The sequence below is a fragment of the Musca domestica genome, unplaced genomic scaffold (genome assembly GCF_030504385.1).
Source record: "Musca domestica strain aabys unplaced genomic scaffold, Musca_domestica.polishedcontigs.V.1.1 42, whole genome shotgun sequence".
Taxonomy (NCBI): Eukaryota; Metazoa; Arthropoda; class Insecta; order Diptera; family Muscidae; genus Musca; species Musca domestica.
The window spans coordinates 1,679,174-1,706,660 of NW_026712329.1; the positions used below are offsets into that span (position 1 = coordinate 1,679,174).

The 27,487-nt window shown below is 35.3% G+C and overlaps 2 protein-coding genes across 6 annotated transcripts in view; both read right to left on the minus strand.

Moving 5' to 3' along the window:
• Positions 1–27,487, minus strand: part of LOC101900139 (cytotoxic granule associated RNA binding protein TIA1) — a 279,044-nt gene that overhangs the window by 48,381 nt on the left and 203,176 nt on the right. The gene's annotated exons all lie outside the window — the stretch shown is intronic.
• Positions 18,673–26,069, minus strand: LOC131804345 (uncharacterized). The gene is made up of 2 exons (XM_059127136.1): positions 24,943–26,069; positions 18,673–20,251 (listed from the first exon to the last, which is right to left on the minus strand). Exon 2 carries the CDS (start codon positions 20,249–20,251, stop codon positions 18,719–18,721), a length of 1,533 nt encoding a protein of 510 aa, XP_058983119.1. The 5' UTR covers positions 24,943–26,069; the 3' UTR covers positions 18,673–18,718.

The window sequence follows — 27,487 nt, forward strand, 5'->3', positions numbered from 1 at the left end:
TTTTTGTTGTAAATTGCAACGATACAACAACAAAAAATAGAATAAAATAGACTCGCACACACAAAGAGTTAAAAAGTACTTTCTTCAAAAGTAAAGTATTGCGGAGGAGAGACGTGGAAAAAACGCCACCACCAACAACAACAACAAGAAGTAACACACAAAACTATGCTATTCCTTTTGTTGATTTCCGGAATAAAATTTAAACGGAAATTCAAAGCGACTTCCTTTCAATAATGGCATTTAAATGTTTATAAACTGTGACTGTACTTATCCGGAATATGTTGCCATTTGTTGTTGCAGCCTGTCCTTGTGGTTCGCTCTGTTGTTGCAATATTTCCCCCATTGTTGTTTTTTTTTTTTTCTTTTTAGCTTGTGGTTGATTTTTGTTTGTATTTTGTGTCAACATACATATAATTTGCAAAAAAAAAGAAACCTATTATTTATGGTTTTATTAAAATGAAACATGGGGAGAAAGTTATTATTTAGAGTGAGCTGACAAAAAGCGAGCAGTGGATGGGGTGTGAATCAAATATCAAAGGAGGCTATAGATATCGTTAAATCAGTCAGTGTTTATCTTCGTGCATGCAGCTTGGCTTACTGCCCGGGCCTAGTACACAATGGTTTCAACATGCATTTCCGATATAGGCATAATTTTTTGACATCTCTCTAACAAAAGATCAAAATGAAAAAATCGTATATTGATCTCGTTTCTAAATTTACATCGAAGTTCGATCAGGTGTAAAAAATGCAATATCAAGCCCTTCCTTGAAATATATCTTCCTTTACGTCTGAAAATTATAAATAATCTTAAATTTTGTATAAGGTGAATAGGGTCTTCGTGTCGGTTGACACTTTGAACAAAGATATATTATTCTTCGCCTATGAATTGTCGAAAACCTCCCTCAATATTTGTATAGATCTTAGTCGAAAATTAAGTTTTTAGCTACTTGAATGAAATTTATATTAAGTCGTTTTGTGTCGATCCAAAGTACTAATAGATAAGGTACGCTAGCTCTAATATCCTAATTCAGACGAATACGTCATGAAGTGTTTATCAAACTGCCTTCGAAAAGATTGACCTGTTGCTGAATTTTCCTAGGAGGAAAAATAAATTTTTATCGAATGCAACTGATCTAAACTTTTTTAAAAGGATATTTTTGTTTGTTAGCCATCCAAATAAAAATACGACCATACACAATTTTTGAACACCTTTGAGTGCCGCCTTTTGTATGGGGCCGTCACATGAGGACTATACAGGGTGAGATGAAAAAACTGCAACCAACTTCAGACTGCCATCATTTCTAAGCCACTCATCCGACAGCTGTTAAAATTATTCCAGTGACAGATCATTATATTGCTTACAAGCGTACAAAAGCATTTTGGTGAGAAATTTCCAAAAAAAAATGTTATTCGTGATGGAATTCAAGCGTGATAGTGTGATTTCTTTAGATTTTGCTGGAAAACCACAAAGGGTTATCGTTAGAGAACTCCAGTATTTAAATATGAATACATCGTTTGGGTCTCGTACCATTGCTCGTTACCGTGAATCTGGTAGCGTAGCCCGACGTCAAGGAAGTGGACGGAAGAAAATAGCAACATAAGCAGAAATGGTTCGAAAAGTAAAGAAGCGACTAGATCGAAACCCGCGTCGCAGCGGTCTAAAAATGGCTCGTGAGCTGAACATATCGCAATATTCCATTCGTCAAATATTGAAAAATGTGGTCGGGGTAAATCCATTGAAATTCCAAAAAGTGCAAGAACTTACACCGCAACCGGGAGAAAATAGACTCAAAAGAGCTAAAGAGTTGCGTCGCTTGGCCGAAAGTGGTGAACTGCCGAATTTGGTTTTCTCCGATGAGAGAACATTTGTTGTCCAGCAGTTTGTAAACAAACAAAATGATTGTGTTTACTTGCCAAAGAGGTCAGCTGAAAATGTGCACCTTCGGTTGGCCAGCAGAACTCAAGCGCCGGCCATGGTGATGGTGTTGGCCGCCATAACAAGGTTGGCACTAAAAATACCAAAGTGTCGATCACCTCAAGCAAGTGCTTCGCCGGGAATGGACCAAAATACCGCAAAGCAACATTCGGACAGCGTGTGACGGTTTCATTGGCCGTTTGAAGGCCATAATTCGTGTCAAAGCTGACCAATTCGAACAAATCTAAGCTTATTCTAAAATTTTATGCTATTTCCGACCTTTTTGCTTTCATTTAATAAAGTTAAAAAAAATTTAAAAATTATGGCGTTTTACTTATTTGCCATTTTTTTCATCTTACCCTGTATTACAGATTTGTATTGCTTTCACACACATACAGACTAAATATTTCACATACAGCAGACTGAATACTATATAATTATAAGCGAATGGACAGTTATTATTTTTAATTGCACTCTACATCGATGTTTTCCATGGAAATATACACCTGAATACATTGACCAGTTAAGTGATTTAAAAAAAAAAAAAAAAAAAAAAAAAACTTAATTGCGCCAAAGTGACCAAAATCTGCAGCTTTTCTTAAAAAACTTTACATTTTCACAAAAAATCATTGCATTTTCTTTTGAAAAATTTATTTTGTTTACTTATTCAGTTGCAAGCTATTTACTTCTACTGATCCACATATATTAATTGCTTGTCGCCATTGAGGTTATTATTTTTGTTTTTTTTTTTTTATTCTGTATTTGAACATGTTTGTACAAAATAAATTTTAATTTTCATCAAAAAAAAAAGTAAATCTCCGTCAAGAATGGGAATTATTTAAATACCGTTTTCCTTTTTTGTCATTATTTTTATTATTACTACTAAAATGGTTGGGGGCAATGTGTACAAAGTAGTGAATGAATGCCACTCGAGTGGTCCTCGCGAGTATTTTTGTGAAGCCCTTGCATATTTTTACCTCAGAACAGGCCCTAGACATATTTCAGAAACATTTTAAATATTCATGTTTATGCATATTAATCACCACGATTTATGTGATATAATAAAATGCGAACGAACGAACGAACAACCACCAATGAGCGAACAGACAGCCAGACCACCAATGCCACAGGAACTTTCATCAGCATTGGTTATTGGTCAGAGTCTTGAATGTCTGTTACTTGTTTTTACTTTTAAACAAGCTACATTGCTTATTTTCTCATTATACCCTACAACACTATGTGTTGGGGGTATTATAAGTTTGATTGGGCCAGAATTTATGTAACACCTCGAAATATTGGTTTCCCATATAGGAAAGTATATATGGATCTTCCTAGCTCGCCGAGCTGAGTCGATCTAGCTATGTATGTCCGTCCGTCCGTCTGTCCGTCTGTCCATGTTAATTTGTAATCACTCTACAGGTCGCAATTATGGCCCGATCCTAACGAAATTTTGCACGAAGGTGGGGTAAGGGTCAGAATAGAAGCCTATTTCTTTTGGAGATGATCGCCATATGTTTAGGTGTTGAAATGGACCAAATACTGAAAATATGTCGGATTTTGCAGTAGCTATACAGGTCGCAATTATAGACCAATCGACGCGGAATTTCGCATGTAGCTAGAGTTTAGGGCGGGGAAGAAGTCTACCAATTTGGGTGGTCATCGGATAATATTTAGCGGGTAAAATAGACCATATCTTTTTTGTTGAAAAAATTCAAAATTTTTCATTAAACCGCGAATATTTTAAATCCCGGCCAAATCCAAAGCCATGACAAGGTTACTTCTGATCTTCACATTGATGTTAAGATCCAACAAATCGGATATATAGCAAAATATGTGCGATATATATGTCTATCAAGGAAGATATGCTTCAAAGATCTCATATATGTCGAGAACGGCTGAACTGATTTCGACAGTTCTCATTAATTCAGAATGGCCTCTTGGCGGGAAAGAAAAAACGTCAAAAAAATCGCATAAAATATCTCCCTAAAGATAAAAATATTGATTTTGTAAAATTTTCTCATATTTTTTCAATTTTGTCATATTTTTGGCATATTTTCATTTTGAATTAAATATTTGGTAATATTTCTACAGCTAACAAAACTAAGTAGTTAGGATATCAAGATATCATATACAGATCGCATTTATGGCCCGATCCTTACGAAATTTTGCATAGGGATAAGATGAGGGTCAGAATAGAAGCCTACTCTTTTTGGAGATGAGCGTCATATATTTAGAGGTTGAAATGGACCAAAAAACTGCAAAATTGTCAGGAGGTCGTAATTATCGCCCGATCCTCAGGCACATTTGAATGGGGGTTACCGGACATTGCAAAAGCCAAGCAGTTTTGGATGGCCATCCAAAAATATTCAATGCGTAAAGGAGTTTACCAACTTTTGTAGACAAAATACGAAAATGTCCATTCCAGTGACTTTTTGGAGAATTCACAAATACAGGAAAGACGCACTTCTGACTATTTAGTTAACGCTGATTTGGTTGAAGAATATAGTCAAATGTCTGTATCTCATATAGATGCGTTTCAGACAAAAACCAATAATAACTGTTAATCTTTTGCCACTTCTGAGAGATTATACGTCTTTTGGAAATATTGGTTCCAGATCTAGGAAGACAATTTACGTGAAACATCTACCAATAAATTGGAAATGAGCAAATTAGTTTAAGTTGCTATTATTCGAAAATTAGAGAACTAAACCTGATGGTTTTATTTTATTATTTGTCACAATATCTTGTGCAATTCTTTCGAGTATCTCGCCTATATAAACTGTATCGTTTATTATAGTGTTGTAGGGTATTCAACGGTCGGCCCCGCTCTACTGTAGCCTTTGCTTACTTGTTTTCCATTAAATATCTTTACACTGGCGGAAAAAGGAACTCGAAAGCAGAAATATTGACAGGAGGTGTGTTGTGTGCCACAGAAATATGGGTATACATATTTATCCATGCAAATGCGTCATTTTTTCAACGCTTTCAATATTTTAATTATCGTAGATAGCAAAGACATGAAATGCATTTTAATTTCAAAGACAACACACACTTACACATCAAACAGCCAACAATTAAATAGTTTAATGGACATGCAGGCAATGTAATAGTGTGGATCAGGTATATGCAATTCTAAAAATTTATAAATAATGGTAAAGTATTTTTCTGTGACTCGCCGGAAGATTGATTGATATGCCCACCGGTGTTTAATTAATTTAAATGTTAGATTGAGATCAAATAGTATTGGTATAACATTTTTTCTAACAAATGTTTTAGGTGTTTGTCGGAGAATAAAATCACCGGCAAAAAATTGGAAAATGTATGGACCGGAGAACCCATAAAAAAATGTTCACAAACTGCCATCCAAAGTGACAATAGGATAAAAAAAAAAATAATAACAACAAGTCAAAAAGCTGTAAGTTCGGCCAGGCCGAACATTGAATTTCCAATTTCAAAAAAATAAAAAATTTTCAAAAATAAAAAATAAATAAATAAATAAAATGAAATCCGTTAAAAACTCTGTTAAATTCTTAACAAGTTAAAAAGAAGTAAGTTCGGCCGGGCCGAACATTGAATACCCTCCACCATTTGGAACGAATTTGGAAATTTTCAAAAAAATTAAATCCATAAAAAATTCTATTAAAATTTTAAAAATACCGAATATAACCGTTATATTGGGGTCTGTACGACGTGGACCTACATAGGCATTGTTTGTCATAAGCCATTAACATATTAAAGTTCGAAAAAATTCTTAAAATCAATGGTGAATAATGTAGCTAAAATCATAAAAAAATCGTATATAGGGAGGTACCGTTACATCGGAGCTGTGCGAAGACCTGGACCAGCATAGACAATTTTCTTTCACAGGCTGCAGCATCCAAAGCGAACTTCAAATACGAGGGGTATTGTACATAAAATCGTCAAAAAACCGAATATAAGGAGGTACTGATAAATGGGATCTATTCGAAAACGTGGACCTGTAGGCTGTAGTACCCATTACGAACTTTCAAATGCCAAATTTGAAACAATTCCGGTGAAAAATGTCGCTAAAATCATCAAAATATCCAATATCGGGAGGTACTGTTACATGGGGGCTATACGAAGACGTAAACCTACATAAACAATTTTCTGTCTTAGGCTGTAGTATCCATTCCGAACTTCGAATGCCAAATTTGAAACAATTCCGATGAAAAATGTCGCTAAAATAATCAAAATATCCAATCTCGGGAGGTACAGTTACATGGGGGCTATACGAAAACGTGGACCTGCACAGACAATTTTTTGTCATAAACTGTAGTACCCATTACAAACTTCAAATACCAAATTTGAAACAATTCCGGTGAATAATGTAGCTATAATCATCAAAATACCGAATATCGGGAGGTACAATTATATGGTGGACCTACATGGCCATTTTCAATACCAAAAGTCTTGCAGACAATCTATCAATCTATCAGACAAGAAACAAGGGAACTGATGAGGATTGGTGGCTCTTTCCGAAACCTAGGTATTCCCTGCCTTACCCCCTGGTAAACATTACCATCGTTCTCCACTCATAAACAAACGTTGTTTTTATAAAAACAACAATAATGGGATTTTGCCTGACGATTTTGCAACAACAATCTACTTCAATTTGTTTGGAAGCTAGAGTGATTTCCACAGAAGGCCATCGCTAAATCAACATAGAATTGTATGCTGATCAAGAATATGTATGCTTTGTGGGGTCTGAAATATATATTTCAAGGTGTTACAAACGGAATGACAAACTTAATATACCATCCCTACATACTATGGTGGAGGGTATAAAAAAAGTTATTAGCCTATTTTGGTAACGGCGGTAGTGAAATAATCTTTGGAACCAATCATCGGAAATATTTAAGCACAGTGCCACATTTTAGTAGAAATTATATGACAATGTATTTCACAGGACATGTAATAGACCATTTAAATTTGAGATCGTAAACCTGTTTCTCTTTTAAAACTTTTAACTATTTGGATTTCTCTAAAGATAAGCCCCAAAGACAAATTTAAAAATGTATATAATTCTACATAAAATAATTAATAATTGATTCTTCTAAAATAATATTAAATTCTTAATTCAATGACCATATTACCCTTTGACTAACATTATTTCTAGAAATATGTTATATTACAATATTTTATCTCCACAAAATCTTAAATTTGTGCACAAAACATTTTCTTTAAAAATCCAATTTATCGTCTTCGCCATCACACACACACACCCACACATACCAAAGATATGTTTAAATGCCTAGAAAAATGTTCAGCCATTATTATATTGGCCTCAATTTGACATCTCAATTAAATCTATATAGTATATTTTATAAAATTTTATTTTCATCTTTTTTTTGCTCTTTCTCTCTCTTTGTTTTCAGTTGACTTTCACATTTATTTCCATCAAGTGCAAACTGTGGGCATCCATTAACCACCTACCAACGGCTATGGACGTTATTAGTTTTCCCACACATTTATAGATGTATGTATGTATGTGTTACTTTCTTCAACTTATATAATTTACAATAACAAACAGACCCGACCAACCAACCAACACATACACATATGGGCAAGATATCTAAGATGATAGTGATGAATACACATGTGATAAACTGGATATTCGGTTTTCTGTAAAACAATAGGCAGAAAAACCTAAGGAAATGTATAATTTGCAGTTACGTTCATACAAACTGCAACCAACTTCAGACTGCTATCATTTCTAAGCCACTCGTCCGAAAGCTGTTAAAATTATTGCAGTGACAGCTCATTATATTGTTTTGGTAAGAATTTTCCAGAAAAAATGTTATTCGTGATGGAATTCAACCGTGATAGTGTGATTTTTCATATTTGGCTGTGAAAAGCACAAGTGGCTATCGTTAGAGCACTCCAGTATTTAATTGTGAATAAATCTTTTGTGTCTCGTACCATCGCTCGTTACCGTGATACTGGTGGACGAAAGAAAACAGCAACATCAGCAGAAATGGGTCGAAGAGTAAAAAAGCGAAGCAGTCGCCGAAAAATCGGCAAATACTGCAAAATGGGTTGGGGGTAAATCCATTGAAATTTCAAAAAGTGTAAGAACTTACACCGCAAAAGAAAGAAAATAGACCTAAAAGAGCTAAAAAGTTGCTTCGCTTTGCCGAAAGTGAACTGCCGAATTTGGGTTTGTCCGATGAGAAAACATTCGGTGTCCAGCAGTTTGTAAATAAACAAATTAATCGTCTATATTGCTAAAGAGGTAAGCTGAAAATGGGTTGGGGGTAAATCCATTGAAATTTCAAAAAGTGTAAGAACTTACACCGCAAAAGAAAGAAAATAGACCCAAAAGAGCTAAAAAGTTGCTTCGCTTTGCCGAAAGGGAACTGCCGAATTTGGGTTTGTCCGATGAGAAAACATTCGGTGTCCAGCAGTTTGTAAATAAACAAATTAATCGTCTATATTGCTAAAGAGGTAAGCTGAAAATGTGCACCTTCGGTCGGTCGCTCTCCGCTCGTATTAATCGACCATGGCATCAGAATAAATGCCTAATATTATCGCGAAAATATTCTGGAGGGTGTATTAAAGCCTTGGACACGCAAACATTTTGGCCGCAGAACTTGGACATTCCAACATAAACTCAGCACCGTCGCACTTAGCACGTGCCACCTAAGAATGGTTACAAAATGAGGTTCCTCGCTTCATTTCCAGCGCACAATGGTCACCAAAATCTCCGGATATCTATCTGTTGGACTATTGTGTCTAGAGTATTTTGGAAAGCAAGGTTGGCACTAAAAAATACAAAAAAATGTCGATCACCTCAAGCAAGCGCTTGCCGGGAATGACCCAAAATACCGCAGAGCAACAGTCGGACAGCGTGTGGCGGTTTCATTGGCCATTTGAAGGCCAAAATTCTTGCCAAAGGTGACCAATTCGAACAAATCAAAACTTATTCTAAAATTTGATGCTATTTCCAACATTTTTTGCTTTCATTCAATAAAATTAAAAAAAAAAAAAAACAAGTAAAAAAGCAGTAAGTTCGGCCGGGCCGAACTTTGAATACCTCCACCATTTGGAACGAATTAGAAATTTTTCAAAAAAAAAAAAAAAATAAAATTCATTAAAAATTCTTTTAAAATCTTTAAAATATCTAATATAGGAAGGTGCTGATCTGGGGGGATATACGATATTGTGGACCTATAATGACAAATCTATGTCTGCGTGTAAAGTACTCAAAATAAACTCCTTGTGTGGATTTTCAGATAATTCCATTGAAAAGTGTGGCTAACATCATCAAACTACCGACGATCGGGGGTACAGTTATATGGGGGATATACGATATCGTGGACCTATATAGACAATTCCGTTTCAGGGGTAAAGTGCTCACAAAGAACTCCGTGTGTGGATTTTCAGACAATACGATTGGTAAATGTGGCTAAAATCATCAAAATACCGAATATCGCGGGGAATCGTTATATGGGAGCAATACGTTATCGTTAACCTATATAGAGAATTCTCTGTCGGGGGGTAAAGTGCTCACAAAGAACCCCTTGCGTTCAAAGAACCCCTTGTGGCCATTCCGTTGAAAAATATGGCTAAAAACATCAAAATACCGAATATCGGGGGTACCATTATATGAGGGCTATACGATATCGTGGACCTATTTAGATAATTCTCTGCCGTGTATTGTGTGGATTTTCAGACATTCCGATGAAAAATGTGGGTAAAATCATAAAAATGCCGAATATCGGGGTTACCGTTATATGGGGGATATACGATATCGTGGACCTGTATACACAATTCTCTCTCAGGGGGTGAAATACTCACAAGGAACTACTTGTGTGGATTTTAAGACAATTCCATTGAAAAGTGTGGCTAACATCATCAAAATACCGAATATCGGGGGGTACTGTTATATGAGGGTTATACGATATCGTGGACAATACTTTTTGAGGGGGTAAAATGCCCACAAGGGACTTGTTTTGTGGAATTTCAGACAATTCCGTTGAAAAATGTGGATAAAATCATTAAAATACCAAATATCGGGGGTACCGTTATATGGGCGCTATACGATATGGTGGACCTATATAGATAATTCTCTGCCGAGGTATAAAGTACCCACAAGGAACTTCTTTTGTGGATTTTCAGACAATTCCGATGAAAAATGTGGGTAAAATCATCAAAATACCGAATATCGGGGGTACAGTTATATGGGGGATATACGATATCGTGGACCTGTATAGACAATTCTCTTTCAGGTGGTAAAGTACTCACAAGGAACTACTTGAGTGGATTTTAAGACAATTCCATTGAAAAATGTGGCTAACATCATTAAAATACCGAATATCGGTGGGTACAGTTATATGGGGGATATACGATATCGTGGATCTATATAGACAATTCTTTTTGAGGGGGTAAAATGTCCACAAGGGACTCCTTTTGTGGAATTTCAGACAATTCCATTGAAAAATTTGGATAAAATCATCAAAATACCGAACATCGGGGGTACCGTTATATGGGGGCTACACGATATCGAGGACCGATATAGCCCATCTTCGAACTTGACCTGCCTGCAGACAAAAGAGAGATCTGTGCAAAATTTTAGCTTCATATCTTAATTCGTTTAGACTGTAGCGTGATTACAACAGACGGACGGACAGGGCTAAATCGTCTTAGAATTTTACGCTGATCAAGAATATATATACTTTGTTGAATCTAAAATGATTATTTCGATGAGTTACAAACGGAATGACGAACTTAATATACCCTCCATACTTTTACCCTAATATACCCTCCATACTTTGGTGGAGGGTATAATAAACAGTAAAGAAAGTCCTAAAGTCGGGCGAGGCCGATTTTTTGATACCCTACACCACTTTGCTAATTTAAAAGTTTTTTATGGGAGAATTCAATCATACACCCTATGATTATAATTATAATTTAAAATTCAAAGGATTAAATATGCCGAAGCATTTGTATATTTTAAATTCGGACTTGTATTGCCCATTTGGTGCAAAATTAATTTGAAATCAGATAAAGATTTATATGGGAGCTATATCCAAATCTGAGCCGATCTCGATAAAATTTGGCAAAGATATTTCTGAGCTGTATATGATATATTTCCCTGAATATCGTTGTTACGGAGTGCATGTTACGGCTGTGGGTAACAAATACAACAAATCGGATGAACAATATATATGGGAGCTATAGCTATATCTGTTACAATTACCAAATTTGGCATACTACCTTCTAGACTCAATTCGGTCGTATGTGTCAAATTCCATCCCATTTGGGCAAATAGTAGCCGTTTGGTGCACAATAAAAGGTAAATCGGACGAAGTTATATATGGGAGCTATATCCAAATCTGAACCGATCTCGATAAAGTTTAGCAAAGGTATTTTTGAGCTGTTTTTGATGTATTTCCCAAAATATTGTTGTTACAGAGTGCATATTACGGCTGCGGAGGACAAACATAACAAATCGGATGAACAATATATATATGGGAGCTATAGCTATATTTGAATCGATTTCGATCAAATTTAGCATACTTATTTTCAGGCCTAATTTGGTTGTATGTACAAAATTCCATGCTATTCGGGCTGATATTACACGTTTGGTGCACAATAACCAGCAAATCGGACGAAGATATATATGGGAGCTATATCTAAATTTTTACCGATTATCTCCAATTTCAATAGGATTCGTCCTTGGTCCAAACCAAAATTTCATCTCAAACGGATAATAAATGCGAACTGCATTTTGTTCACAAGAATACATGGACAGACGGACTGTCATTCATAAATCAACTCAGAAAGTGATTCTATGCAGATCATCAAAAGGAACTATGGGTCTATCTCGTTTCCTTTTGCCTGTTACAAACAAATGCACAAAGACATAATACCCTGACCACCTTGTGGTGTAGGGTATAATAAATGCATTTTTTAATGCACATTTAAAAATAGGACTAATTTATTATGCCACCCGAAAGTTATGAGTTATAGCCGCCAAAATTTTTTCGTTCAAATTGCCATGAGTTACTTTCTACTCTGAATTCCTAATTTCATGTGAACCGGGTTTCTCGGATTTCCATTACCCTATTGCAAATACATCTCAAATATTTATGACTTTAGGAGGTGGTGTCCATTGCCGGGACCATGTGTTTTGTTGTTGATGATATTGGTTGGTTGGTTGGTCGGTCGCTCCGTTGGTTGGTTGGTGTTTGATCTCTAAAGAATATGTGAAAACGTTATAAAAATGTCCGTTTGTCACATACGTTTAGCACGCTCTATAATCGTAAACTATACTCCTACTATGGTCCGTACTGTGGCACAAAAAGGCACTCTCCTCCTTCCATTTGGTTTTCGTTTAAAGGCAAACATATTTAACACCCCCTTCCAAGTATGTGCATATGTAGCATTGTGTATATTACAGTGAGAATAAGTCTCGAGGTAGTGTAAAACGAATGCATACATATGTCTGCACACACAGACACAAGCAACATACACATAATGCTCAAGGTTTAAATGTTGCTTTTAACCAAAAGAAAAAAAGAAGGAAAAATATATAAAAACAATAAAGAAAACGAAGAAATTGTGAGCATTGGTCGTAAACATCAGCCGGAGCCATAATAAACCCGCCATATTTACAACACCGTCACAACGAAAAGCAGTATCCAGCTTCATCTTCTTTCCCCAACCCTCCACAATACACCATGCAATTACATACAAACATACACTCAACACACATTTATCTCTGTTCTATGAATCTATGAAGCGAATACATTCTTTTAATACCTAAACATGGGTTAAAGGGCAAGATGACGTCTCACCAGTTGCAAGAACTCAACTCAACACACACACGGCCATAAGTGAAAATGTTATAAAATTAGAAAACCCAGAAAAAGAAGTAAATGTAGCACTCACATGGGGAATACTTCCATCTGCAGTGGGAAAATTGAGTACATTATGTTTAAGTGTATATTGGTGTGTATGTTATGGTGGTTGTGTGATTATTTTTAGACCATGGCCCATATGGCCAGGCCTGGGGCGGAAGGGGTAATGCTGCTCATGTACCGAAAAACCAAAATACAAATTGTACCCCATTTCAAAAATTGAGCACACGCAGTTACTTTGTTTATCTCTCCGGGGAAATAGTCAACAACGCCTTCTTTGGTATGCATCCCCTTTAAAGAGACGCATAAAATATTTATTATCTGCAGCAAAATTTCCTTTCTTTTCGATTTGGTTAATGTAAATGAAGGTAAAGGGAAAAATATCTACATACGTGCCATGGTACCATTGCATGTGGCCAAAGGGAAGGATTGTTGGTATATGTACTTGGTCTATTTGATTGAATGTACATATCATCAGGATTTATTGTGATTTTTTGTTTGGGTATCTTTAAGGGAAAGGAAATAAACTTTTTTATGACTTCAACACGTTTCTATCGACCAATATAAATATTATTAATTTCAAATTTGTTTTTGAATGAAATAATAAATATACTGTGTTCCCATGAAAAGAAATTGCATATTCTATTTTACGAAAAACATCCATACTAGGATATGCAAGGGGTGTGGTAAGGTTTAATAGGATACAATATAATTTATATTTATCGAAAACACACGGTGTTTTGCCGAAAAATAATAAATACTTTATATTTTTACAACTCCTACAGTCTTTAATAAAATGAAGTTGTATTTCACTGACCATAGATGGGTGGGTGGTATGATGTTCAAAAATGTCTGCTGTCTGAAGAGTATATAAACAATTCCAATTAAGAATTTGAGAAAACAAATGTCTTGGGTTGCAAGAAGCAGCTGGGAATTTCAAAATGTCAAATATTTAGGGTAGTGTTATAGGGAGATTGAGTCCAAGTGTGGTTCTATGGCAGAAAAAAATGATAGGTGTAGAAAGGACAACCCCAGTAATATATGGGAGAGATATCCAAGTCTGAATTGATCTCCACCAAATTTGACAGAGATATTTGCATATCATATATAAACTAACATTGCTATAAAGTTCAAAACCCTGTTAAAATGCAGCTAAGTTCCTGTGGGCCGAACTTTTAATACCCTCCACTTTTTCGAAAGAACTTGCAAAATGTTAAGAAAAGGATGAGATGAAAAAAGTGCAACAAACTTCAGACTGCTGTCATTTCTAAGCCACTCGTCCTACAACCGTTAAAATTATTCCAGTGATAGATCATTATATTGTTTACAAGCGTACAAAAGCATTTTGGTGTGATTTTTCCAGAATAAGAATTATTTTTGATAAAATTCAAGCGTGATAGTGTGATTTCTTTATATTTGGCTGGAAAACAACAAGTGGCTATCGTTAGAGCACTCCAGCATTTAAATGTGAATAGATCTTTTGTGTCTCGTACCATCGCCAGTTACCGTAATACTGGTAGCGCAGCCCGACGTCAAGGCAGTGGACGGAAGAAAACAGAAACATCAGCAGAAATGGTTCGAAAAGTGAAGAAACGACTTGAACGAAACCCACGTCGCACTGACCGAAAAATGGCTCGTGAGCTGAACATTTCGCAATATTTCATTCGGCAAATATTAAAAAATGAGCTCGGGGTAAAGCCATTGAAATTCCAAAAAGTGCAAGCAGCAGAAAGAAAATAGACTCAAAAGAGCTAAAGAATTGCTACGCCGAAAGTGGTGAACTGCCGAATTTGGTTGTCCAGCAGTTTGTAAACAACAAAATGATGGTGTTTACTTGCCAAAGAGGTCAGCTGAAAATGTGCACCTTCGGTTGGCCACCAGAACTCAAGCGCCGGCCATGGTGATGGTGTGGGCCGCCATAACAGCCGATGGTCACTCTGCGCTTGTACTAATCGACCGTGACATCAGAATAAATGGCGAATAATATCGCAAAATATTCTGGAGAGTGTATTAAAGACTTGGGCATGCAAACATTTTGGCCGCAGACCTTGGACATTCCAACAGGACTTAGCACCATCGCACACAGCACACGCCTCAAGAATGGTTACAAAAAGAGGTTCCTCGCTTCATTTCCAGCGCACAATGGCCACCAAAATCTCCGGATACCAATCCGTTGTGTCTGGAGTATTTTGGAAAGCAAGGTTGGCACTTAAAAATACCAAAGTGTCGATCGACTTAAGCAAGCGCTTCGCCGGGAATGGGTCAAAATACCACAGAGCAACATTCGGGCAGCGTGTTATGGTTTCATTGGCCGTTTGAAGGCCAAAATTCGTGCCAAAGTTGACAAATTCGAACCAATCTAAACTTATTCTAAATTTTGATGCTATTTCCGACACTTTTTGCTTTCATTCAATAAAATTTAAAATTATGGCATTAAATTAAAAATTATAGTATTTGACTTTGTTGAAGTTTTTTTTTTTATCTCATCCTGTATATCGGAGCTATCGGTGCTTCCAGAAAAAATTTTGATGAATGTGCCAAAACCAAATGATGTTATACATTTGATTCCCAATAAACGTAAAATCGAATGAAGATATATGTGAAAGCTATATTCGAATCTGTACCGATGTCGACAAAATTTGCAAAGATATTTCTGAGCCGGATTTAATATCCGATATCTGGTACCAAATATCTTTGTTTTGTTGTATATATTACGAATATGAAGGACCCAAACACCAAGTCGAATGAAACGTATATATAAGATCTATGGCTATATCTGAGCTGATTTTGACCAAAGTTGAAGTACTTGCTTCTAGGCTGAATTCTGTACGACGTCGATCATATCTATACGAGTATAACACATATGGTGCTCAATAAAGTTGAAATCGGACGTTGATATATATGGCAGCTATATCTAAATTTCGACCAATTATCACCAATTTCAATAGGGCTAATTTTAGGGACAAACAAATGATTCGTAAAAATTGTATCTTCATCAGACAATAAATACGATCTATACTCTGATTACCAAAATACATGAATAGACGGATAACGGGCATACATAAATCGGCTCAAAATATCTGTGGAGATCGTTTTTGGCCATCGGGTTAAATATTTATTATATTAATAAGTAATATTAAAGCATATAAACGGATAAACAAATATGCTGCTAAAAACAAAATACAATTTCCAGAAGCTTTAGATGCTGCTACCATTAAATGTCCATCAGCTTGCAAATCAAGGGATGAATTACAACAATTGTGGGAAACGGGGTGGCGCCCAATCATTTTCAAATAATTTCCCAACTTCTCTCCATATTCGATTGCAAAGCAGTTTTTGAAATAATTAAAAGCTCTAAACTCTTGTGTTCGCGTAACTATAGTTTCGCCAGACTAATGACCATTTCTTACATTTAAATTAGTCTTAATTTGTATTCAAATTAAATTATTTTAATTACAACAAGCCTTTGACGTTGCAAATATCAGATGCTTGAACGCTACCTGTTTGCATGACATTTATTATGATGCTGTCGTCGTCACCAGGCAACCGCCATGAATGTGATTTCATCGCTCACCCTTCTGGCGCTTCACCGCCATCTTTGTATCAACTTAACTGCCAGCAAAGCTATTTCATTAGGTTAAGAACTTAATTAAGTTCCTTTGACTTAATTTTGTTTTTGTTATGCCGCCTTCATACCCTTTTCAACAACATATCTCAACCATCCCGCCCAACACCGACACCCTCGCTTCATCCACCTGCCTCCACTCATGAACATTCGTTACAAAGGCTTGTTTGCCAGCCTGCCTGCCTGCCTACCTTCCTTCGCATGTTGAATGACAAATTTCCACGGTAACTATTCGCTTAGTTGACTTTTGACTTAAAGCAGTCGACCTTAAAAACATACAAAAAAAATACATACATTTTGTGCTACATTAAGTTTCACTCTTACTAGTTATAAATCAAACTTTTAACAAAACTTTCTGTAGTTCCACAATCAGGCAGAAAAATCATAACTAAGGAAACTGGCGGCTACGACAGCGAGGACGACGAGGACAACTTCGGCACAGTACATGGCGCCCCACAAAACCTATGTTATAACAATTAACCTACCAGCATTCATTGTTCCCTTAGATATGATTCTGATTTGTGTGGATGGAGGGGTGGTGGCCAGGAAACGGCGTGCCAAACAAAGGACCTGCACTACAATGGCCTTTTTGTTTGATTTGATAAAATATTATTATTATTTGTAACAGGTTGAAATGTTTTCGATCAATTTTGTAGATAATTAGCAGGACAATAGTTTTGTGGGACCAATAACAACAACACACATACTAAATGAAGTGTACCTCCCCCTCCTCCAACCACCCTCCATTGTTTAGCCACTACGGCTTTCCATGTTCTAAACATTATTATGGTTTCTCTTTGTTATTGAAATATTTCAAACATGCCTAATTAGGGAGCGCGTAAGCAAGCAAGCAACCAAAAGACCAAGCGAGGGTGTAACACAATGTAATGACTCCTTGTAGGAAATTGAATAAATATTTGTATTGTAGCAAAAATTAAATAAAACAAAATCGAAAATCAAACTTGTTGAAACGCAAGGCACATTCACAACTTTGCCTACATAAACAATTTGTCTCGTGGGGGCGTTTAATTAGAATTGTTTTGTACAAATAACTAAATGAATACACAAATTATTTACAAATTGATAAAAACAAAACGGAAACATTGTTTCAAGCCTTAAGTAATCATAAATGAATAATAAGAAAAATTATAAAAAAAAATATTTTATGGTGGGTGGGTAAAATTTAAGAGGGGGTCTATTATTCTATCAAAATAGTCGATTTATTGTGAAACGTTGTATCTTATGATGTTTACGGCCGCCAAATTCTAAATTTCGTCAGATTCAATGGAAATACCTTGGCAGGATGAAAATATTCCAAGGAAGAATTTATGGGATTATTTTAAGGTATACAGGGTTGCCCATATTCGACGGACCCATCTGGCAACGTCATAACTTTTGACAGAGATGTCACATCGCTTAATGACATACCGCGTTTGAAGCGTCCAAGCAGATTTTTACCATGAACCAATACACGCCACGCAAGCGCTCTGAAATAGTTGAAATTTACATTCAACAGAAGAAGTTAATTGTGAAAACTCCACGTGCTTTTAAAAAATGTGAGAAGTGTGCTTTCTAAGAACACCATTAAGCGTTTATACGAAAAATTTTCGACTGGTAAGGCTTTTTCTAATCCGAAGAGACCATATAAAAGCCGACCAAGGCGATCGGCCGAGAATAAAGCTGCCGTACGAGCCAGTGTTGAGAGGTCCCCAAGAACATCCCAAAAACGCCGTTCTCATGGCTCGGTCCACTTTACAACGGATTATTCGCATTGATTTGCATTTGTTCCCGTACAAAATTCAATTGACGCAAAGAATGTTGCCTGCGGACAAGCACTTTTATTTGCGGAAAAAACTTTGACTAAAAAAAAGACGTTTGGTGTGGTTTGAAATTATAACTTGCTTTCTTTATTTTTCACTGGCTTATATACTAAAATTCTGTTTATTGCTGCATTTTCGTTGTCGGAAATGCAGCAGAAAAGAAAATACAGTTTTAGGCTAATATTAATATTTAAGTAAACAATTCTTTGGAAATTTGTCTGGAATAAAATGTTGAATTGCATATCAATATTTTAATAAACAATTCTTACAAATAAAGTATTAATGAATATTTATTCTTTGGAAATTTATTTTATAAAAATGCTGGATTTGCATATTAATATTTTGGTAAACAATTCTTTGGAATAATAAAATGTGGAACGATTCTCATTAAGGGGATAACGGGAGACACTATCGTTGAGGGGAATTAGTAGTTGATACTATAACACCCCACCCTTAGTTTGAGGCTCCGACGAAATTATATTATCTTTGCCGGATTGTTTATAATAGTTTGGTTTTTTAATTGTACATTTGGAACATAGGTTTGTTTATTCTTAAAGAGATATATAAATATAATTAAGATACATATTGATGTACCGATTAAAATATCTATACTATAGCCAATTATTTTTGAGTTTTTATCTGTATATAGTACTTGTTTCAGTGTTTCCTCGTATTCTATTTGTTTTAGATATAAATTTTCAAGTTTTATGTCTGCAAGTGTTGTGTTACTGGTATCTTTAATTTTTGTTATAAGGTTAGGTAGGATAAACTTGTCTTGTATTTTTATTTTAAAATTCGTAAAGGTTTTGTTTAACGTGTTTACTTCACAATTTTCGAATTTGATTAAGTAATTTCCTGAAATTTTTAATTTATCTTTGTTACAATTATGTGATATCGTACTGTTAAAGTGTTTAAGGATTAATACTCCTGGAATTATTTCGCTAATTTCTTGTGTATTTAATGTTTGCGTTTTGCAATTAGCTTCTTCAAAGTTTAGTATATTGTTCAAACAATTATCATTAATTTTTATAAGATTTCTTTTTAGGTTATCTTTAATATACGTGCTATAAATATTTCTTTCTAAATCTATAAGAACATCAGAATGATTAACCATTATGGATTTATTATTTTTGTCAGGAATGGGTACGAATGTTACCTTGGATAGTGAATCTTGGGAATATTGTGGTATAGAGAGAATTATTATAACGTTCCCTTCATTACGTGCTATGGCTACTTTTATATTGGTATAGCTGTCAAAGCTTGTGATTAAATCGAGTTCTGTTTGGGTGAGAATATCTGTGGGAATTATTCCCAGTTTCCCGGAGAAAATAATCTGTCCTATGTCGTCTACGTGATGCCGTAGGAGTGAGATGTCGTTGTTAATCTGGTATATGTGTTCTATAAATGTTATCTCGTCCTCTATGGTTGAAATTTTATTCCCTATAATATTCTTGAATTTGACTAAGTAGTCCCCGATAATGTTTTGCTGATAGTTTATATGGTTAGTTATGTTCTGGATTTGGGAGTTCATGACATTGTTTATATAAGTTAGTTTGTTCATTTTGTTAGTTAAGTTTTCTTCGTTCGAATGTAGAGATTTGAGAGCTTCAGTTATTTGTTCTTCATCATCGCTGTCCATTGTACCTGCAATCATTTTTAAGCCTTTTCCTATAATGTTTAAGAGTGCCCGTTTCTTTCTAAAATGTGGGTTAAGATTTTCTATTTTCGCTTTTAGTAGCATAAAGTTCTTGTTTATTGTACTGATTAATGTTTTTGATTCGCTACTGGATGTCTTTAGGGTGTCAATGTTGGTTTTAATTATCTCCATAGTTCGTTCGAATTCTGTAGTGTTTATTATGTGCAGTACTTTTATGTAGTGTTCTACGGTATTGGTCTCTCCTGTTTTTATCGGTATGTAACCATTATTGTTCGATAAGTCTTGTATGTCGAGGGTTTGGGCCTTGGTTGCTGTAGTAAATGCAACCATTATTATGATCCAGTTAATCATCTGAAAGGGGATGGTAATTATCTAGATTTTGCTTTAATTTTTGGGTTATTCTTGTCTTGATATTTCTTTTGAGGTCTTATATGTGCTTTGTAATATTTATGCCCTGTTTTTGTGTTTTCAATATGATCTTCATCGACTTTCTTAGATTCTATCTTTCTGTACCTCCTATGATTTTTACCCCCTCGAATTTCTCTTATATAGTTTGTACCTTCCTCTATCACTATATCGGTTCTATTTTTGTTAAGTTTATTAATATAGTTATTTTTCTTCTTTAATATTAGATCATGTATTTCGGGATATTTATCCTCATGTACTTTGCCATTTATAAAGTCTATAGGTTTGATTTGTGTGGTGCTATGAATAGTATTATTATAAAATCCAATGATACGTGATATTTTTTCCTCTGTCGTTTCGTCTTTGGATTGTTCGTCATGTCGTAGTAATCTTAAGTGTTCGTTCAATGTATTGTGAAGTCGTTCGATATCTGCGTTGGATGTATGGTTACTGTTTGATGTGTAGTGTATATTAATGTTCTCTTTCCTTAAATATTCTTGAATCGGAATGGCTTTAAATCCTAACTCATTGTCGACAACAATTTTTTCTATTCTTCCAAATGTGCTGGTATATTGCATTAATTTTGATTTAAACTCTATCCATGATCTTCCATTAATTTTGTATGCTGTGGCGTGTTTTGAAAATTTGTCAATTATAGTTAAGTAAAGTTGTTTCTCTAGTGTATAGAAAACGTCTAAGTGTAATATTTCTCTGGGTTTTGTGGGTGTTTCCGTTAGTTTGTAAGGTAGTCTAGGTGGTCTTCTGTCATACTTTTCCAATGTGCATATTTCGCAATTGTTAATGAACTGGGTTATCCTTAATTTAAGTTTGGGGTTATAAATTTTTGTTTTTAGTTCCTCGAACACTACCTGAATTCCTCTGTGATTTTTGCTTAGATGTTCTTCCTCAATTATGTTTGTTAGTTGGAGTTCGTCTTCTATATCGTCTAGTTTCTTAAAAGCCCTGATTAATTTGAATCCGTTATTATTTGAAAAGAATTCCCTACAAGTGTCTCTGAAAGTGTCGTAAAATTCATTGTCTATCAGAACTGCATTTATTTGTGTTGGGTGACAGTGGGTTTTTAAAATCATAATTGCATACTCTTTATCTAGTTCTTTTATTGTTACAGTTTTTCTAATATTCTGAAAGATGTTTTCGGTTTTTATCCTTGCTGATCCGGAATGAATTTTTTTTACGATGAGTTGGTTTTTAAATAAATTTATAGGTGAATCGCTCTCTTTAAGAATGGGTTGGATGTTTTCTAATGAATTGATCTCAACAATTTTATTTTCGATCCTTGATAATGCATCTGCATTACTGTTTTTTGTTCCCTTTTTGTATTTAATCTCATAATCGAATTCTGACAACTTGAGCCTCCATCTGACTAGTTTTGAGTTGGGTTCTTTAATCGAAAAGAGCCATGTTAGCGGTTTGTGATCTGTCTCGATTATGAACTTGCGTCCGAAAAGGTATGGGCGAAAGTATTTTGTGGCCCAAATAATTGCTAGAAGTTCTTTTTCTATCGTACTGTAATTGATCTCGTGATCATTTAGGGTACGACTAGCATAGCAAATCGGGTGGTTATCTTGAGATAGTATCGCTCCAAGGGCAAAATTACTAGCGTCTGTTGTTAGGGTGAATTTCTTAGTAAAGTCGGGGTAAGCGAGGATTGGGTCGTGTATTAGTAAGTTTCTTAGCGTATTAAAGCTTTCCTGATATTCTGGATTGGATATGTTTATTTTGGCATCCTTTTTAAGACACTTTGTCATGGGTTTAGCTATTAGCGAATAATCTTTTATAAATTTTCGATAATAACCAGTTAACCCTAGGAACTGTTTAATTTGTTTGGGTGATTTGGGGATGGGGAAGTTAACTATGCACTCGATTTTTTTTGGGTTAGGTTTTATACCTTCTAATGTCACGACATGGCCAAGGAATTCAGTTTCCTTTTTTAAAAATTCCGATTTGTCCAATTGGACCTTGAGGTTGGCTTCTTGCAAACGGTTAAAAACAAGTTTTAATGAATTTATGTGTTCCTGCAGTGAGGTGGAAAATATTATCACATCGTCTAGATAAACCAGACAGATTTTGTTGATATAGTCTCTAAGGACGTAGTTCATCAACCTTTGGAATGTCGCTGGGGCTGTCTTTAGCCCAAACGGCATTCGTAAAAACTCGTAATGGCCTCCTTCTACACTGAAGGCAGTTTTATGGATGTCCTCCTCTTCGATTTCAATCTGATGAAATCCTTTTGCGAGGTCAAGTGTTGTAAAATACTGGCATCTTCCCAGTTTGTCGAGTATTTCGTCAATGTTAGGTATGGGGTACTTATCATCGATTGTAACTTCATTTAATTTACGGTAATCAATGACAAGTCTCCATTTGTTCTTCCCACTTGCATCGGCTTTTTTTGGCACAATCCAAATAGGGGCAGAATAAGGCGAATTGCTATGCCTTATTATATTATTTTGCAACATTTCTTGTATCTGTCCTTCGACTTCTCTTTTATGTATGTAAGGATATCTATAGGATTTACTAATTATTGGAACATTGTTTGTTGTCCGAATTTTATGCTTTATAACGTTGGTAAAACTCAATCGAGTATTTTCTTGGAAGAAGATTGAAGAGTATTTTTTATTAGCTGTAAGAGACATCTTTTCTCTTCAGAATTAAGGTGTTGTGTCCTAATTTGTTGTTCCAAGCTATGATATTGCTTCATATCCTTGGTATCATCGCCTACCTTCTGCGTGGGCATGATTTTACTTAAATTTTTGTTATATTGTTCTTCAAAAAATATTGGTTTGTCATTTGTTTCTTCTCTATTTTCGCTATTTTTATTGTCAAAAAGTATTGGCATGTCCTGTCCGTTTATTTGTATGGAATTGTTTTTATAATTTATGCAAGTATTGTATGTTTTAAGTATATCGTTGCCTAGTAATCCATCATAGTGATTGTGAAATTTTAAAACATAAAACTCTAACGCATTATTAGTTATATTAAATTCTTGAAATGCTGGAATTACTGCCTTTTCTGTTATGGTAACTTGGTGTTGGAGAGTTTTAATAACAAGAGGTTTTATTTGGTGTATCCATTTCGGATGACAAATTCCTGGATTAATAATTGAATTAGTGGCTCCAGTATCCACTATCAGTCTCAAATGACCTAACTTGGTTTTTACCATTATATATGGTAATTGCCTGTCGAGGCTCTGTCCCGAAAATTTTCGGCTGTGCCTATTTCCATGGGTTCAGGCTGATTTCTAGTGTTTTGTCTGTTTGCATGGAAAGGGTTTTGGAAATTTCCTTCGTGGTTTGGGAATGGTTGTTGGTAATTTCTTCCTTGGTTTATGAATTGTGGTTGGTGATTTCTTCCTTGATTTGCGAATGGTGGTTGGTGATTTCTTCCTTGGTTTGGGAATGGTTGTTGGTAATTTCTTCCTTGGTTTGGGAATGGTTGTTGGTAATTTCTTCCTTGGTTTGGGAATGGTTGTTGGTAATTTCTTCCTTGGTTTGGGAATGGTTGTTGGTAATTTCTTCCTTGGTTTACGAATGGTTGTTGGTAATTTCTTCGTTTACTAGATTGTGCATTGGTCTGTGCTCTATTTTCATTGTTTCCGGTGTATGCGTAGCCGGCTTGAAATAATATGTCCATGGCCTGTTCCAAGTCTCCTGGGTTCCTACAGAGCAGGATGGATTTCATAGGCTCTGGAATTTTGCTTTTAAAAATGTTTAAAGCAGTGCGTTTATTATTAATCGCACTTTGCCTAGTTGCTTCACCTTCTCCTAGTATAACTACCAGTTTGTTGTTTAGTCTGTGCAATTTGTCCTTCACGTCATTATAGAAGTCTAGTGTGTTCGTCCTGAAAGTCACACTCCTTAGTTCGTCGAAAAGTTCTTCACTAGAACGTCTGTCCCCAAAATTGTTTTGCAACATGTTTTTTATGTCAGTCCATGAAATCGCGTGGCAGTTTATCTCAATTGCCTGCCTAGCTTTTCCTTTGAGTTTGGACTTTATAATGTCGGAGAAAAGTAATTGGGACAATTCGTCGTATGTGCGTAAGTGTGGGTAAATTCGGTCAACGAGGGTAGTAAAAGTCTGTAAGTTTTTTGAATCCCCATAGAACTCTGGTAAGTTGTTTAAGTATTTTAGCGGGTCTATGATTAGTCTATTAATCTGATTTTCGGCCTGTTCTGCCATTTTAGTTATTAATTTTCCTTTATATTTTGGGTTATAGTCCTGTTTATTTTTTTTTTTTTTTGTTTATCTACGTCTAAAATATTGTCTGAGTTTCTTTCTAAAAATGCGTCTGTTTCTGCTACTTCTTATGTCACGAATGTAATGTTCTGTTCTTTCGTCAGTCAGGTATCCATCATTCGATTCAATCCCTGAGTCAAGTTCTAATGCTGTCGACCCGTTATTAGAGTTTCTTGGTATGTATTCAAAGTCTGATGGGTACTCTGATAATGAGTCACTATCGCTCATTGAAATGGGAAAGAGGGAGGAGAGGGAAAAAAAATTTTCAACAATTGCTTGTAGGGAATTATTTTCCTACACGATTTTTCACAAAGGTATGTTAAATATTTTCTTATAAAATATACAAGATATTCTTAATTATAGATTTCTAGAGATAGTCTTACTTTGTAATTTGGTTGTTGGTGCTAAGGATTGCAGGTTTACTTTCTTCTTAGTAGTAGGGTCTTCCACGGTGCAGTTCTCGGCATGAACTGTTCTTTAACTTGTTGGTAATGTTATTTCTTTACAATATTGCTCCAATAGTTGCTGTCGAATTTCCTTAACATATTTATTTTGGTATTTTGTTTTGTTGTTGTTGTTGTTGTTTTTTTGAAGTTTATAATCCACTGAAGGAATATCCTTTTTTTTTCACTAGGTTTCCTTCTGACACAAGGATGTTCACCAAAAGGATAGATCTTTATATCCTTTCTGGTTCCACTAATATTTTTTAGTCACAGGGATATTTCTTAATATCCTTTTTTTTTTCACTAGGTTTCCTTCTGACACAAGGATGTTCACCAAAAGGATAGATCTTTATATCCTTTCTGGTTCCACTAATATTTTTTAGTCACAGGGATATTTCTTAATATCCTTTTTTTTTTTTTTCACTAGGTTTCCTTCTGACACAAGGATGTTCACCAAAAGGATAGATCTTTATATCCTTTCTGGTTCCACTAATATTTTTTTAGTCACAGGGATATTTCTTAATATCCTTTTTACTTTTTTCCTTCATAAAATTTGTGTATCCTTTAATCTTATAAAGGATATTTCGAATACCGCACTAAGGATTAAAATCCTAGTTCTATCACGCACAATAAAATCTGTTTTATTATTTTTATACGTTGGATAGGACTTTGCGGTATCCTACCGACTGCGCCACTTTTATTTGCGGAAAAAACTTTGACTAAAAAAAAGACGTTTGGTGTGGTTTGAAATTATAACTTGCTTTCTTTATTTTTCACTGGCTTATATACTAAAATTCTGTTTATTGCTGCATTTTCGTTGTCGGAAATGCAGCAGAAAAGAAAATACAGTTTTAGGCTAATATTAATATTTAAGTAAACAATTCTTTGGAAATTTGTCTGGAATAAAATGTTGAATTGCATATCAATATTTTAATAAACAATTCTTACAAATAAAGTATTAATGAATATTTATTCTTTGGAAATTTATTTTATAAAAATGCTGGATTTGCATATTAATATTTTGGTAAACAATTCTTTGGAATAATAAAATGTGGAACGATTCTCATTAAGGGGATAACGGGAGACACTATCGTTGAGGGGAATTAGTAGTTGATACTATAACAACAAGCCTCGTCGATTGGAATGGGCCCACAGGGTCCAAAGGTCCGTCGAATATGGGCAACCCTGTAAGTACCCCAGTTGCAAGATTTTGGATAATCTAACATTTCAGGTCTATTTTTGTTGTTATTTCGTATATTCGTATCTAATATTTGATGGGGGAGGGTATTCAAAAAAAAAAAAATATTCCATATGCACATTAGATATCTGATACCGACTTGATCGAAACCCGCGCCGCAGTGGCCGAAAAATGGCTCATGAGCTGAACATATCCCAATATTCCATTCGGCAAATATTGCAAAATGAAAGCCATCGAAATGCCAAAAATGCAAGAATCTACACCGCAACCGAAAGGAAATAGACTCAAAAGAGCTAAAGAGTTGCTACGCCGAAAGTGGGGAACTGCCGAATTTGGTTTTTTCCGATGAGGTAACATTCGTTGTCCAGCAGTTTGTAAACAAATAAAATGATCGTGTTTACTCGCCAAAAAGGTCAATTGTGCACCTTTGGTTGGCCACCAGAACTCAAGCGCCGGCCATGGTGATCGTGTGGGCCGCCATAACAGCCGATAGTCGCTCTCCGCTCGTATTAATCGACCGTGGCATCAGAATAAATGCCGAATATTATCGCGAAAATATTCTGCAGGGTGTATTAAAACCTTGGGCACGCAAACATTTTGATGGCAGACCTTGTACATTCCAACAGGACTCAGCACCATCGCACCCAGCACGCGCCACCCAAGAATGGTTACAAATGAGACTCCTCGCTTCATTTCCAGCGCACAATGGCCACCAAAATCTCTGGATACCAATCCGTTGGACTATTGTGTCTGGAGTGTTTGGAAAACAAGGTCGGCACTAAAAAATACCAAGGTCTCGATCACCTCAAGCAAGCGCTTCGCCGGAAATGGGCCAAAATACCACAGAGCACCATTCGGGCAGTGTGTGACGGTTTCATTGACCGTTTGAAGGCAATAATTCGGGCCAATGGTAACCAGTTCGAACAAATCTAAACTTATTCTAAAATTTGATGCTATTTCCGAAATTTTTTGCTTTCATTCAATAAATTTTTAAAAAAAAGTAAAAATTATGGCCTTTGACTTTGTTGCAGTTTTTTTTTATCTCACACTGTACATCTTAGAATAAACGTGCGATACATAATTAAGTAAATTTTGAACTGATAGTGTCAATGATACAGAATTTTAGGTATTTTTTCAATGTATATGACACTTTTCTGGGTGGAAATATTCTACCTGAATGCAAATCCTATAACACAGGGTGAGCATTTTTTCTATCAATTTTATACTTTAAAAACAAAAAATCAAAAAACACAAAATGTTTTTAAATGTCTTTTGAAAAAATCGACT

Coding starts and splice junctions, on each gene's coding strand:
- LOC131804345 (XM_059127136.1), bottom strand. CDS start 20,251: ATGATTAACTGGATCATAATAATGGTTGCATTTACTACAGCAACCAAG.